A 15,610-nucleotide genomic window follows, 5' to 3' on the forward strand; every position below is an offset into this window, starting at 1 on the left:
ATGTCTCTGAGTGTAAGAAAAAAAATGTGTTAATTACATTTCCGAGCCAGCTGATAGACTTGATATCTCATACTTTGATAATAAAAGTTGTCATCTAAAATCAAAAGCAGAGGTCTAGAAACAGCAGTCTTCGTTAAGAGATAGTGAGACTGGGCCTCAAGTGCTGAAGAAGATATCAGATCTTGATCCTTCAAGCAGGTTAGAAAATCCTCCCACATGGCTTCAGTCCTGCTGGGTGGGGCAGACATCTGACACCCATTAATGACAGCCAGAAAGAAGTATTCAAGGTACTTCAACAGTTCCTGGCGAAGCGATTTCCACTGGGATGGCTGCAAAATACCATAGAATTGCAATTTATATTAGGCTTTGGCCAGTAGGGTGGTCATGCCTCAACAACCCCCTGCTCCATATGATAATTTCTGAACCATCTGGAGTTCTCTAGACACAACTTGCTTTCTCATCCTCATGTCTTCATATACGCTGTTCCTCTGCCTGAAAAACTACTCAGTGATGTTAGTTCTCTGTGAACTCTTCTCAGACTCAGCCATGCGGAAGGCAGCTCAGATCGTCCCTTGCCTATCATGACGCCCTGTTCTGTGTATATTGGGTCTCCACTCTAACAGGGTTTACATTGTTTAGGTATCTCTATGTCCCTGCTAGATCAATAGTCTACTGTATACCCAGGCTTCAGCAGAGGGTCAGACATCTAATAGATGCTCCAGAAATGTATATGAAATGACTGAATGAATAAGTGAATAAATGAAAGAATGAAAAGCTGTTACCATCCAGGAGAAAGGAGGAACCAAAATCAATACCCTGGGACTTCCCTGGTGGCACAGTGGTTAAGAATCCGCCCGCCAATGCAAGGGACACGTGTTAGATCCCTAGTCCAGGAAGATCCCACATGTTGTGGAGCAACTAAGCCCGTGCACCATAACTACTGAGCCTGCGCTCTAGGGCCCGTGAGCCACAACTACTGAAGCCCACGCGCCTCGAGTCTGTGCTCCGCAACAAGAGAAGCCACCGCAATAAGAAGCTCCCGCACCGCAACAAAGAGTAGCCCCCGCTCGCGGCAACTAGAGAAAGCCCGCGTGCAGCAACGAAGACCCAACGCAGCCAAAAATTAAAAAAAAACAATATCCTGCCAAAATAAAATAGTTTGGCTAAGATATAGCAATGCTCATTTGCCCTTGAAATAAGAAAAGTTGTAGATAGAAAGAGGATCAGCTGAAAGGTCCCTGGGTCCAGATGAAAAGACCTCAGGCTAACAACAGGATTGGAATGGGATAGGGAAAGATAGAGGAAGGAGATTGAGGAGAAGAGAATAAATAGCTTGAAAATATAAGCAGTCTTGCGCTGCTCAAAGGCTCTGGTGAACACTGACATAGTTATGAGGTCAAGGCTGGAGGGAAAACACAAGGACAGGAGATCAGGATCCCTCTCCTGTCTGTCCATGCTCTACCACGTCACTGAGATTATGGCACATAAAACAAATACATCAGCAAAACCCGCTCAAAAGGAAGCAGAAACACGATCACTTCCTAAAAGGTGAGATATCCTACTCGTGGTGACTGGATGAGCCCCATGGCCTTGGTCTGTAGGGGGAGAGTGGAAAAAATATAATAAGAAAAGTGAGGGAAAACCCCAGCAGATACCACAATCCCTATCAACAACTTCCAGCTTTCTCCATAGCGGTAAAAATACTATTACTTAAGTAAATCCGGTGTTACCAGGGGCCTGATACTGTATTTACCTCACAGTTAACCAAGAATGGGGAAGTATATAGCTTTTGTGGAGAAGTTCAAAATTCTTCCATGTGCCAAATGTACTGTATTTTTGCATATATACTTACAGAGTGGAATCACACCATATTTGCATTTTATTTATGTGAATTCATCTACATTCGGCACTAAATGACAAAAATAACTTTAAATTTTTCAGAATATGTTAATCAAAAAGTATTTTCTCTAGAGTGAGCATGAGATGGGTGACGTGACTCTACTCTTCCCCGCGGAAGTCTCAGTTTTCACATGCTTCTCAGGGGGATGCATCTCACAGCGCTGAGGGTGATCTCAGGGCTTAAAGAGAAGTATGTACTGGGAACCCAAGTTGACCCCTAAATACAAGCCTATTACTTCATCTGGTGGTCAACTAAGAAACAGCCATCTTTTCCTACTCTGGCAAAAGCAGGTTTACCCTCAGTTGAATGAAGATCCAGCTTCAGAGGCCAAGTCCTTCATTTGAACAGAATCTATTGTCACAGGAGGGGCCCTAATAAGTACCCTGTCACTTATAATTTTGTATCCTTTTTCTTTAAAAGGGTTTCCCCAAACCGCATAACTTAAAGCCCCACAATACCTGGATTCGCCTGGCTGAATGTTAAATTGGCTGTGTTGGAATTTTTGAGAGATTCTGTCCTTCTTTTCAGAACAACCTTCCCAAAGGATTTTCAGGGGGATACTTGATTATGGGGGACTTCCACCTTGCACGCTGACTTCAGACCCTAACCTTATGCTGGTGGCTGTTTGCATCGTTTTCTATTTCTAGTCAACTCATTGTGTCAAACCAGCTCCCCTTTCCTCGAACTCCAGTCTCTCCTCTATCAGGGACCCACCTCCCACACCAGGTATTACCCAGTACAAGAATCGTGGAGTTTGTAGATTTCCCTCCGCGACAGCAGTCTAGGCCCCGCCCCCTCCGTACTGACCAACGGGCGAGCGCTCGCCTCCTCTAGGAACGCGTCTGGCATGACGTCATCATAGGCGACGACGCCCACGGCCCAGCTCCTCTCTTGCCGTAGACTGTGGCTGAGGGCACGCGCAAAGGTCGACTTTCCTGCTGCGGGCAGTCCACAGAGGACGCAGAGACCTAGCCTCTTCGGCTTCTCGCTGCGGGCTCCTCTGGCGTCCTCACCTGCCTTCATGCTGTCGCGAGAGACCCGAGGTAGTTGCCAGCGTTGTTTGCGGCAATGTCCGCCAACTGCGCATGCACAGTCTCCCACCGCCCTATTGCGCCGCCTATTGGCGCAATGGAGGAATGGGCGAGCCTTCGGCTCCAAACACCATGCGTGGTCGCGGTTGTATCCGAGGTCGTCCCCTTGGTCCCCTGAACCCCTGGTACTGAGCTTTCTGTGAGGCGAGTCCTCTAGTCTGGGAAGTCCACGGGGATGCGTTTCGTAAAACCTGGACGTTTCCTAAAGGGTCAGAAAGTTAGACAATCTTCAGTTAGAATCATCCGTCCTTCCGGAAACTTGCAAACCATTAGGATCTGCGCCTCGGGTTTTTGTTTGTTGGTTTTTACGATGAAGTCCGTTGCCCAGGAAAATCGCAGAAGAGACTTCGAGTCTTTTCCTCCAGCAGTCTTTGGAAGGTCAATTACTGGAAATCAAAAAATAGGAGTCGAATCTGAGTCCGACGACTGTGCTCCGCTGCCCTCACAGTTGTGATAGGTGGAAGGGCAGAGTAAATAGTAGTCATTGCACCCTAACGCCGCCAGTCGGCAGCAAGTGTGAGGAAATAAAGGCAGGAAAGGAACATCCCCAGACTTCAAGTCCAGTGCATTCATGCAGAGCACACTAGGTATTTTAGTGTTAAAAAAGAAACGCTAGGGCTTCCCTTGTGGCGCAGTGGTTGAGAATCTGCCTGCCAATAGAGGGGACACGGGTTCGAGCCCTGGTCTGGGAAGATCCCTACATGCCGCGGAGGAACTGGGCCCGTGAGCCACAACTACTGAGCCTGCGCATCTGGAGCCTGTGCTCCGCAACAAGAGGCCGCGATAGTGAGAGGCCTGCGCACCGCGATGAAGAGTGGCCCCCACTCGCCGCAACTAGAGAAAGCCCTCGCACAGAAACGAAGACCCAACACAGCCATAAATAAATAAATAAATAAATAAAATTAAAAAAAAAAAAAAAAATTCCAACTATAAAAAAAAAAAAAAAAAAAAAAAGAAACGCTAGGGCTTCCCTTGTGGCGCAGTGGTTGAGAATCTGCCTGCCAATAGAGGGGACACGGGTTCGAGCCCTGGTCTGGGAAGATCCCTACATGCCGCGGAGGAACTGGGCCCGTGAGCCACAACTACTGAGCCTGCGCATCTGGAGCCTGTGCTCCGCAACAAGAGGCCGCGATAGTGAGAAACCCGCGCACCGCGATGAAGAGCGGCCCCTGCTTGCCGCAACTAGAGAAAGCCCTTGCATAGAAACGAAGACCCAACACAGCCAAAAATAAATGAATAAATAAATAAATAATAAAAATAAAAGGAATTCTTAAAAAAAAAAAAGAAATGCTAAGCTGTGAAGAAGTATAAAACAAATTCCCTCTGTGGGGATGTGGTGTAGAAAAATTGAATTCATTTTCTATCTTTCACCTTATTTTAGGAGATTACTTCTTAGTCATATGAAGTTATGTTTAAAATGTGAACGAGTGAAAATCAGTGTATACTGGGACAAAATATAATCAATAACCCAGTGCTAAATCTGATATATTTGTGATTACAGAGCATGTACACATACATTATCTCATTTTCTTTCTCTTGGATTGAAGGTGAGCATTGAATTAAACATACTTTTCATTTCATGACATTATTGTCATAGGCCCAGTGCAAGATCCCTCTCCTTAATTTATTATTTTTCATCACTTATCCACACTCACACTCATTTCCTCCCCTTTTCCTAGGCAACCTTTTTTTTTTCTCGTTTAAACATGGTTATTGTTTGTTTACTTATTTTAAGATAGACTTTTTAAAGAGCAGTTTTAGGTTCATAGCAAAATTGAGCAGAAAGTACAGAGAGTTCACATATACCTCCCCCCACCCCCAGTCTCTCTGGCTATCAACATCCAGTGTGGTACATTTGTTACAATCGATGAACCTACACATCACTATCGCCCGAAGTCCACAGTTTACACAGGGTTTACTCTTGGTGTTATACATTCCATGAGTTTTGGCAAATGTATGATGATATGTATCCATTATTATAGTGTCATACAGAATAGGTTCACTGCCCTAAAAATCCTCTGTGCTCTACCTATTCATCTCTCCCTACCCCAGCAGCTGCTTATCTTTTTGCTGCCTCCATAGTTTTGCCTTTTCCAAAAGGTTATATAGTTGGAATCATACAGCCTTTTCATATTTGCTTCTTTCACGTCTTTCATGGCTTGATTGCTTGTATCTTTTTAAGCACTGAATGATACTCGACTGTCCGGATGAATCACAGTTTATCCATTCACCTACAAAGGTTATCTTGGTTGCTTCCAAGTTTTGGCAATTGTGAATAAAGCTACTATAAACATCTGTGCATTTATGGACGTAAATGGACGTAAATTTTCAACTTATGTTATTTGGGTAAATACCAAGGAGCGTGATTACTGGATCTTGTGGTAAGAGTATGTTAGTTTTGTAAGAAAGTGACAGACTGTCTTCCAAAGTGGCTGTATCATTTTGCATTCCCACTGCAATGAATGAGAGTTCTTGTTGCTTCATATCTTTGTCAGCACTTGGTGTTGTCAGGGTTTAAAATATTCTAATAGGTGGGCAGTGTAACCAAACAGGACCCTGTGGGGCCTTCCCAGAACAGACCCCCCCCTCATCATGTCCTCCGCCTGCCTCTTGTCTGTAGAAAAACTTTAGCCTCCTAGGCCTTCCCCAGGTTCCAAACAGTAAATTTAATCAGAGAAGTGAGAAAATGCAGAAAGAAAGGAAAACAGTCAAGCAAGACAAAATAATAATAGTTTAGTCATTAAACAAAGTCAAGGACCTTTAGTTCCTCCTCAAGGGTTATAGATAATATTCTGAGCCAAGTCCTTTGAGCTCTTTTGCAGATACTGAAACCCCCACCAGGTGGAAGAAGTTAACTCTATGCTGCTAACAAGCACATATGCATGGGGGTCCTGGAATCAATCTCCAGCGGATACTGAGGGATGACTATCTTCTCTGGTGAGGTTTTTGTTCAGATCTTTTACCCATTTTTAAACTGGGTTGTTCATTTTCTTACTGTTGAGTTGTAAGTGCTGTTTGTATCTTTCGGATAACAGTCCTTTTGCAAATATTTTCTCCCAGTCTGTGGCTTGTCTTCTTGTTCTCTTGACACTATCTTTGGCAGAGTGGAAGTTTTTCATTTTAATGAATTCCAGCTTACCAATTACTTCTTTCATGGATCGTGTCTTTAAAGTTGTATCTAAAATGTCATCACCAAACCCAAAGTCATCTAGATCTTTTTCCTATGTTATCTTCTATAAGTTTTATAGTTTTGCATTTAGCATATAGGTCTATGATTACATTTGAATTAATTTTTGTGGAAGATAAAAATCCTGTATCACATTTTTTTTTTTTTTTTTACATGTGGTTAGCTGTTTGTTCCACCTCCATTTTGCTGAAGACCTTTTTTTCCTCCATTGCATTGTCTTTGCTTCTTTGTCAAAGATCAATTGACTATACTTGTGTGAGTCTATTTCTGGGCTCTGTATTCTGCCCACTGATCTGTCTATTCTTTTTGCCAATACCACACTGTCTTGATTACTGTAGCAGTACAGTTAAGTTGGGTACTGTCAGTCCTCTGACTTGGTTCTTCTCCTTCAATACTGTGTTGGCTATTCTAAGTTTGCCTCACCATATAAACTTTAGAATAATTTTGTTGATATCCACAAAAGAACTTACTGGACTTTTGATTGAGATTGTGTTGAATCTATAGATGAAATTGGGAAGAATTGACATCTTGACAACATTAAGGCTTTCTATCCATGAACATGGAATATCTCCTTTCATTTAATCCTTCTTTGATTTCTGTCATCAGAGTTTTGTAGTTTTCCTCACATAGACCTTGCACAAATGTTGTTAGGTTCATACCAAGTATTTCATTTTTAGGGTGTAATGTAAATCATATTGTTTTAAATTTGAAATTCTACTTGTTCGTTGCTAGTGTTAAGAAAGCAGTTGACTTTTGTATGTTAATCTTGTGTCCTGCAACCTTTCCATAATCACTTATTAGTTCCAGGAGTTTTTGGTTGATTCTTTGGGATTTTCTACAGACAGGTCATCAAAGACAGTTTTCTTTCTTCCTTCTCAATCTGTATACTTTTCATTTCCTTTTTCTTATTACATTAGCTAGAGCTTCCAGTATGATGTTGAATAGGAGTGGTGAGGCATTCTTGCTTCGTTCCTGATCTTTGTGGGAAAGCATCTAGTTTCTCACCATTAAGTATGATGTTAGCTGTAGGTTTTTTTGTAGATGTTCTTTTTTTAAAAATTTATTTATTTATTTTTGGCTGTGTTGGGTCTTCGTTGCTGCACATGGGCTTTCTTTAGTTGCAGCGAGCGGGGGCTACTCCTCGTTGCGGTGCACGGGCTTCTCACTGTGGTGGCTTCTCTTGTTACAGAGCACAGGCTCTAGGCACGTGGGCTTCAGTAGTTGTGGCACACGGGCTCAGTAGTTGTGGCCCACGGGCTTAGTTGCTCTGTGGAATGTGGGATCTTCCTGGACCAGGGCTCGAACCTGTGTCCCCTGCATTGGCAGGCGGATTCTTAACCACTGCTCCACCAGGGAAGTCCCTGTAGATGTTCTTTATCAAGTTGTAGTTCCCCTCTATTCCTAGTTTGCTGAGAGTTTTTTTTTTTTTTATCATGATGAAAATGTTGGATTTTGTCAAATGCTTTTTCTGCATCTACTGATATGATTGTGACTTTTCTTCTTTAACTTGTTGATATATTACATTACTCAATTTTCAAATGTTGAGCCAGCTTTGCATGCCTAGAATAAACCCCACTTGGTCATGGTGTCTAATCCTTTCTACACATCGCTGGATTTAATTTGCTAATATTTGGTTGAGGATTTTTGCATATGTATTCATGAGAGATACTGGTCTTTGGTGTTCTTTTCTTGTAATATCTTGTAATGTCTGGTTTTGGTATTAGGGTAATGCTGGTCTCATAGAATGAGTTAGGAAGTATTCCCTCTGTTTCTATCTTCTCAAAGAGATTGAAAAGAACCGATATAATTTCCTCTTTGAATGTTTGGTAGAATTCACCAGTTATTTTGGACCAGTTATCTTTTTTAACAACCTGTTTGGAACAAAATGATTTTTTAAAATTTTTATAAAAATTGTTTTATATTTCAGAACATCAAAACGAACTATTATGACTGCAAGTTTAGGTGTCCACTATCTAAAAAGACATGCTCTTCAAGGACAGGTTCAAAAATAAGCATGTGATGTTGGCATACAGCCATAATTAGAGTACAACCCTGAATTTATAAAGCTTTCTTCACAGACCTCACTCTCACCTGAGACCTAGAAAAGGACAATAATGTGATGAGATACTTACTGAATATGTGGTCTCTTAAATTAGCAGGGTGCCAACATGGTAACATTGCATTTAGTACCAGAGACAGAATATTTGAGAGTCCAGGTGGGTGAATTTTTGGGTCAAATAATGGGGCCCAGACCACTTGGGTATGTGAACTATGTCCGGCTCCACACACTCCCTTCTTCCCTCAGCCCCAGGGCTGACCACTTGGCCCTAGGGAAGGGAGCTACTCTTGGCTGTACTTCAGTGGAGGAAATACTACACACCTCTGAGAGTGTAAAGGTGTGCCACAAAATCATTCTCTTCTTGAGAATGATCTTAAGAATGTACTATCTCCTTATCAAAGAAAGCAAGTGATAACTCACATATATCTAACTCAGAGTTTCTCCCTTTCCTCCAGAATTTATATAGTCAAGTGGGCCATCCTCAAGAGACATTTGTGACCCATTTTCCCTCACATATTAACACATAACCTGAAGGCACACAGATCACTCCTGTTTAGGATTTATTGTTAAACTTGATTTAAATCACTATTAGATTGATTACATCACACGGGCAGTGTTAGTTGTCATCATTCTGTTCCTTCTGATACTCAGCAGAGAATGGAGGTTGGTCAGTAATCCTTCATGCTGGAGCAGTCACTCTGCTTTGAACTTGGGGTGAGACTGCTTGACTGACCTTACTTTGCTGGTTCTGTTCTATCAGTTCTGCCACTCACAGCCACAGGCATTGCATGGGACTCTTGCCTCACCTAGACTACCACATGGGCTGTAGGAGGTACCCAGCACCCAGTTCCAATTTTAGCTTTAGCTAAATCTTCCCATGTTGGGGGTGTTCATTCTGTTCTTCTCATGAGAGCTTTCAATTCACTGTGATCCAGCTGCCTGTTCCAAACATGTTAGTTGACCTTAAGGGGAACTGTATTCATCTGAGAGCAAGTGAGCAGAAAAAGCAATGTGTGACAACTCTGGGTTTAAGTTTCTGATCTGTATAATGAATGAAGTCCTCTTAAGGGGACTTAGAAAATCTGAGATTCCACCTTTTGACATCCCCAGTATCTTCAGAAGCAGATTTTCTCCTCTAGTTACTTTTAACACTGTTTTCCACCAACTCAGCACTCAAGTTCTTTAATCACTAACAGAAATTGCTAACAGTCTAACTGCCAAAGCCCAGGTTTATTTAAACATAGCAAGAGCCATAAGACCTCATCCCTCACCACTTTTGTCCATCTTCTCTTTTCTTTACTGATCCCTAGAGCTAAGCCTTCTGGAACCCCTTTCTAGTCACGAACAGATTTTTACTTTTAAAAAGACCTTGAACTGCTTTACCTTAACCTCCAAATGACTCTGATAGCATGGCATTGTTCACAACCTCTCCAAAATCTCACTTGTAGTTGCTGAGAAGATTAACTAATACATGTTTACTTTGTGGCCTAGTAGACACTTAGTAAATGCTGGTCTCCTTGGCTGCCACCCACTTATAGGTCCATGAAAATGAACTTCCTTACTTTACTCTCCAATGAGGTATTGCTCATACCCATTTCAATAACTCCTCCTCTAAAGTTTTTATGACAAAGTAAAAATTATAAGCTTATTCGCTCCTTTTCTATAATCACCATCAATGTCATTTCCAGCTGAATCATGTCACCAGTCTTATCTTCCTTCTTAGCTTCTTTAAAAAAACCTAATAAAGATAGCCTAAAGTGTGAGCCAGATACTCAAATGTTACCAAATCTTGAACTAACACTAGTATCTAGTGTTTTTCTGATTTCCCAAAGACCACTTTGCTCCTGGTATTGTTAGGATGAAAGCAAAGTAAATGACCTAATATGCTGAAAGTGGGTACTTAGACCCAGAATAATCATCAATCTCACTAACCCTAAGAACCACCAAAGTGTGTGAGGAAAGATCAAAGGTACAAGAAGCAGTTCTGCTAAGAAGAATCTGAATGCTACCAACCTCTGGCTCACAGATGAAACCGATGTCAATTCCTTGGTTTCTTAAGCTTCCAAAACAATTTTCTCAGAAGAAAGCAATTCCTAGAGATTTCCAACAGAGATTTTCACTGTTTCCTTACTTCCATCATGGTGTCATATGTTTAAAATTATTATAAAGATGTTTAAAACAATCAACCCCCTCGAAAGCCTAATAAATGAGCCTCGTATTTTAACAATGCGAAAGTTAACCATTCAATGTTCACTTGGTATTTGTGTACCAAATACTGCCTTAAATGCTGGGGATTCACACATAAATAAAGACATCGTCTGGTGTTAAAAAAAGCTCATAATTTATTTGAGGAGAGAAAGTGAGAAAAATAAAATGTGCACAGCACAGAGATAAATATAACTACAAATTTTAAAAATTTACATTGGCTGTTCACATTATGTTGTATATAAAAGCACAACTATCAAAGGTAAAACTGGTAAAAAGGATTCTATAGCTTCCCCTTAACCTGCAATCTAATAGTACAACATATCCCTGGAAGGACTTTAATAAACATACCTCAAAATTCTACAATTATACATAAAGACAGGTAATTTTTATAAAAAACACACAATATTCAAAATGAGTTGTGAACATACTATGTAGAATTTTTGCTCAGTTACTTCTTCACCATGTACAAGTGTCACAAAAACATAACAAAAAATAATAAAACACATCCAATAGTTGATTTAGCTTGGATACTATTTTATTTCATTATTAACTTACCAAAAGAAGAGTTAGTTCACATAGATCTTAAAACTCTAGGTAAGCAGTCTAAGACCCCAAGAATGCAGGATAAAACAATCCCATGAAATGGGTCCATTATGAAAGTTCTTTTTAAGCCAGGTATTCTGAAGCTGGAGTGGATTTTTCCGTAGATGATACCATGTTATTCATGCTGGTTACTTTTCAAGCCACTCTTTTTACTGGATTCGTTCACATTAGTGTATATTACTGTAGATCCAAGCAGAATAAGGTTGTTAATTTTTTTTAATGTAGAAGATAAAACCCACATAAACAAAAGCTCTTTGCAGTTTTCAACAGTTTAAGGGTATAAAGAGGTTCTGAAACCCAGAGTGTTTAAGAATCTGTTATAAGGCATGTACAGTTAGCAGTAAAACATGGTTATGTGATTACTACCTACCTTACCCCCAATACCTATATTTGTATCTTTAAAGAAATCTTTTCCCCAATTTTAATTCTTCTCTTTACTAAGACTCTAGGGTAGTGACAGTGGGCAGAGACAGGGAAGCAAGAAAAGCATGTAACAGTAGTGCAGGGTTCTTTTTTAAAGCTGCACACACTATCTCCTAATAAAACTCTACTACTTCCCCCACTTAGAATTAACTGCTGTTACTAATGGAAGAATGCACAATTCTTCAAGTCTTGTTGCTGTTTGTGCCTTGTAACAGATTCTTAAACACGAAAGGATACAGACTAAAGTTAGCAAAGCAAAGGCACATGGAGCAGAGTCCAAGAGAAACCAGGTGCAAGCATCCAGCAATGATGTGTGACAGCATGTGCAGAGTATTGCCAACCAAGGAAGCTCACCTGAGTCTTGGTGTTCAAGGTTTTTATTGGGGGTCAATCAGGTAGGCATGGAGCACCAATGTGCTGACATTAGTTTCTTAGTCTTCAGCCTCTTCAGAGGCCAAACTAAAAGAGTATAGCCCTGGGGGCTTCCCTGGTGGCGCAGTGGCTAAGAATCCACCTGCCCATGCAGGGGACATGGGTTCGAGCCCAGGGCCGGGAAGTTGCCACATGCTGCAGAGCAACTAAGCCCATGCGCCACAACTACTGAGCCTGCGCTCTAGGGTCTGCGAGCCACAACTACTGAGCCCGTGTGCCACAACTACTGAAGCCCATGTGCCCTAGAGCCCGTGCTCCGCAACAAGAGAAGCCACCGCAATGAGAAGCCCACATGCCACAATGAAGAGTAGCCCCCACTCGCCGCAACTAGAGAAAGCCCGTGCCCAGCAACAAAGACCCAAAGCAGCCAAAAATAAGTAAATAAATTTATATTAAAAAAAAAAAAGAGTATAGCCCTCACCACACATCACACTGTTAGCATAACCTAGCTGGCGGGGCTGAGGCCCATAGTTAAAAAGACAATTTTATTAAGCAGATATTCCAGCAGCTTAGAGGATAAGACAGGAGTTGGTCCGGAACCAGGTCTTTCTTTGGAATGTGGGCAAGTTTTGAACATCCCACGCTTAACAAGTTAACCCTTTACTACAAAAACAGCTTTAGGATAAGAAGGTGTCATACAGGTGATAATCATGGATGTAGGCAGATTCAGCTACACATCAAGAGCTTCCCCATAATTCCTATATGTCTTCAGAAAGGCTGAAGCCAGGCTGTACTGAAAACTGTATACAGTCCAGCAATATTGGACTAACCAGAACAGAGGTTATAAATGACGTGGCGGTGGCGAGCAGCTATAAATGAAGTTGGGGAAAAAGGGGTAGGAAGGTTACTCTTTCTTTCCCGCTTCTAACTTAACTGCAGGTCCAGCACTGAGGCAGGGTGAGAAGAAGGAACTCCAGGCAACCATAGGGCCTGCAGGGACCAGAAAGAACGGGAAGGGAGAAGAGGCACAACTCAAGTGGTACCAGCTGGGAGGAAAGTTAAGTTCCTATAACCACCTTGCTGGGAAGTATACTCCTGGGTAAAAGGCAGGGCAAATACAGTAAGAACTCATTCTACTTAAAATTAAGATGGTCAACACCTCAATTGTCATATTACTAAATGAATGGGCCCAAAAAAATTAATACCACAAGTCACTTCTTTCTAAAATGTACCTTTCAAATATGCATTGGTTCATATTCTGAAAACAGATTGGAAATATGCCTCTAAAGAGCATATTGAGTTCTTACACATTAAGCTGTAATAAACTTTAAGTGAGTGAAAGAATTGCATAGTACATCCTAGTAATATTGGTGGTAAGTTTCCAACATATATTTTATGATTTATTTCAAGGGGAAAAATAGGGCAAAAATATCAGTTGCAATTCATGACGAGAGTAATTTATCATATTAAGAGTGAGGTCAGTTCTGAACAACCACCACCCTGCCTTTGAGGAAAAAAGCATAAGCTTGAATTTACTATTTTTGCCTTTTTCTGCATCTCTTATTTTGTGATAAAGCTGCCAGCCAACTCTCACCAATCTATCAATTCCATACAACAAACCTGTACTCAACACCTTTACCAGGCATAAAATAATTATTAATCTCAGCAAGCCTACATAGTAGGGAACACAAATATGTAAACTGATAAAGTTTGAAACCATAAGAGAATCATAGTACCTGACAAAGATTCTTGCTTGGCCAAACTTTATTCAGGCTCCTGAACCTTCTCCTAGGCTCATCTGGGCATTTCCTTGTAAAATCTAGTTTTAGCAAGAACACTGCTAAGTCAATTTAGCAAGATCCCCCATCCTCCATATCTGACCACCCTTGATAGCTAATCAGGTTCCTCATCTTCCATCATCCCCTGGGTGATGTCTAATAACCCTGGCCTCTCACCAGCAAGAATTCTGTTAGGTAGGTTCAGGCACAATCATCTAGACCCTTGAGGTTTCTCATTAGTAATTTTCTATCCACTGACCCCCCTACCCTGCTCCTTGGCTTTAAATTCTCACTTGTCCATGCTGTATTCAGAATTGAGCCTGGTCCTACACTGAGGTCTTTTCCCCTATTATATAGTTCTGAATAAAATCTGCTTTTACTGTCCAGTTTGGGTTTTTCTCTAACATAAATTAAAAGTATAAGAGTCGTACAGAGGAATGAGTTTAATTCTATAGCAGAGTGGAGATCTGCTTCATTTTGAACGATGAACAGGATTTTCCCTGTTCCAAAAGAACAGGCATTCCAGAGGGAAAAGTCTGCGCAAAGGTGGGGGAGACGGGAGGGCAGGGAGGCAGGCGGGAGTCAAGGTACAAAGGCTGTACTCGGTCAAGAGCAACAAGCACCAGAGGGCAGTGCAGAGGATGGAGTGGAAGTGGTTGAGAAGGAAGGCTAATGACAGTAAAGAAGCTCCTGGAACTGTTCAAATGAAAGCTAGTGCTTGAAAACAGAAGAAGCAGAGATGAAGAAAGAATAGGTTTCCTCTAAGAAAACCAAGATTTGGTAATTTACTGGCTGTGCGAAAAAAAAAGGGGAGACCATAGGAGTCTAATTTCCTGACTCTTGGTCATTCAGCCTTATTCAAGAAAGTCAAAGTCCACTTGACAGTATTGACCTGGCTCCTTAAAGTGGAGATGGGTGTTTCTGAAGAAGAGCCTATTTTCTTTGGGCTGTCCAAAGCTGGTACTGTGAATTAAGGTTAATATACAGGAAGCAGGAACTATAAGACAAAAATACTGATGAAGACAACCGAGAATGCGTCTGGAGTATTAAAACACCTTTGCAAATTAGGCCCTTTACACTCAAGGCCTTTGGAACTCTGACATCCCACTTTTCTATGTTCTAGCTCCCTTTTTTTCTTTCAAAAGGTGGAAAACTCATCTGCACAGGCCTCTTCAGGAAGGGGACAGAGAGCGGTGGTGGGGAGGGACCATCTACCTTCCTATCCCGGGGGCATCGGGAAAGAGCCACCCGCTCCCACTTCTCCGGACCCAAAGCTTCAGGGTCCTTCAGGTCCAGCTCGCATTCTGCTCCACCGCAGACCCGAGGCCGCCGTCCTGCTCGCTCTGCCCGGGGCCGGGAGGGCAGACCCCACCCCCCTTCGGGCCCAGGCCTTTCTCCACCTTCCACCCGGCCCGGGGGACACGAGGGCGGCCCGCGCCACCTGACAGGGCGAAGCCCCAGGGCCACAGACCTTCCTCACACGCCACCCGCCCCGGCCCCACACCAAGGGGAACACCGTCCCAACCTCCTCCTCAGCTAAAGCCGAACGACCGGCACCCACCTGACACCCTCGGAGGAGAGAGCGCGTCTGCGGCGCGGGCTGAGGGCTTCCTGAAAAGCCGACTCCACCGCCCGGCCGCCGCGTCCCCAGCCCCCCGCACCTCACCGCACTCCGCGGAAAGGCTCGGCGTCCGCGCCACAGACAGACAGGGTCGGGACAAGGTCCTGCAGGTCTCGAGAGCCACGACACCACACCTACCTCACGACGTACTCTCCTCACCGGACCAATCCTGAGGGTCAGCCCAGCCACCTTCATCCACACATTTCTGAGGCCAACGTCAAACCACCACTGGGTTCCCACGGGCGCCGCACCGCGCCTGCGCACAGCCCAGCAGCTGGACCAGGCAGTCAGTGCGCATGCGCCGGACTCCAGCTCTCCACCCTCCCCCCCACCCGCATATTTTGAACGCTCCGCCCAAACCGGCCGGC

The 15,610-nt window shown here is 42.9% G+C and overlaps 1 protein-coding gene and 1 long non-coding RNA gene across 3 annotated transcripts in view; both read right to left on the reverse strand.

The window, feature by feature from the left end:
* Nucleotides 1-15,548, reverse strand: part of PSTK (phosphoseryl-tRNA kinase) — a 26,850-nt gene extending 11,302 nt beyond the window's left edge. Inside the window, exons 1-3 of one of the 2 annotated variants that reach the window (XM_036827909.1) lie at nucleotides 15,381-15,547; nucleotides 2,708-3,193; nucleotides 38-329 (exon numbers count right to left, since the gene is read on the reverse strand). In XM_036827909.1, the coding sequence (XP_036683804.1) occupies nucleotides 38-329; nucleotides 2,708-3,193; nucleotides 15,381-15,437 (835 nt within the window). In that variant the 5' untranslated portion in view covers nucleotides 15,438-15,547. Of the gene's footprint in view, nucleotides 1-37; nucleotides 330-2,707; nucleotides 3,194-15,380 lie in introns of both variants that reach the window. The other variant, XM_036827910.1, reaches the window with a different exon arrangement.
* Nucleotides 11,181-15,332, reverse strand: LOC118882337. The gene is made up of 2 exons (XR_005016763.1): nucleotides 15,183-15,332; nucleotides 11,181-11,228 (listed from the first exon to the last, which is right to left on the reverse strand). It is a non-coding gene; the product is annotated as an uncharacterized LOC118882337 (long non-coding RNA).
* Nucleotides 15,549-15,610: the final 62 nt, after the last annotated feature.

This window comes from Balaenoptera musculus, chromosome 16 (assembly GCF_009873245.2).
Source record: "Balaenoptera musculus isolate JJ_BM4_2016_0621 chromosome 16, mBalMus1.pri.v3, whole genome shotgun sequence".
Classification (NCBI taxonomy): domain Eukaryota; kingdom Metazoa; phylum Chordata; class Mammalia; order Artiodactyla; family Balaenopteridae; genus Balaenoptera; species Balaenoptera musculus.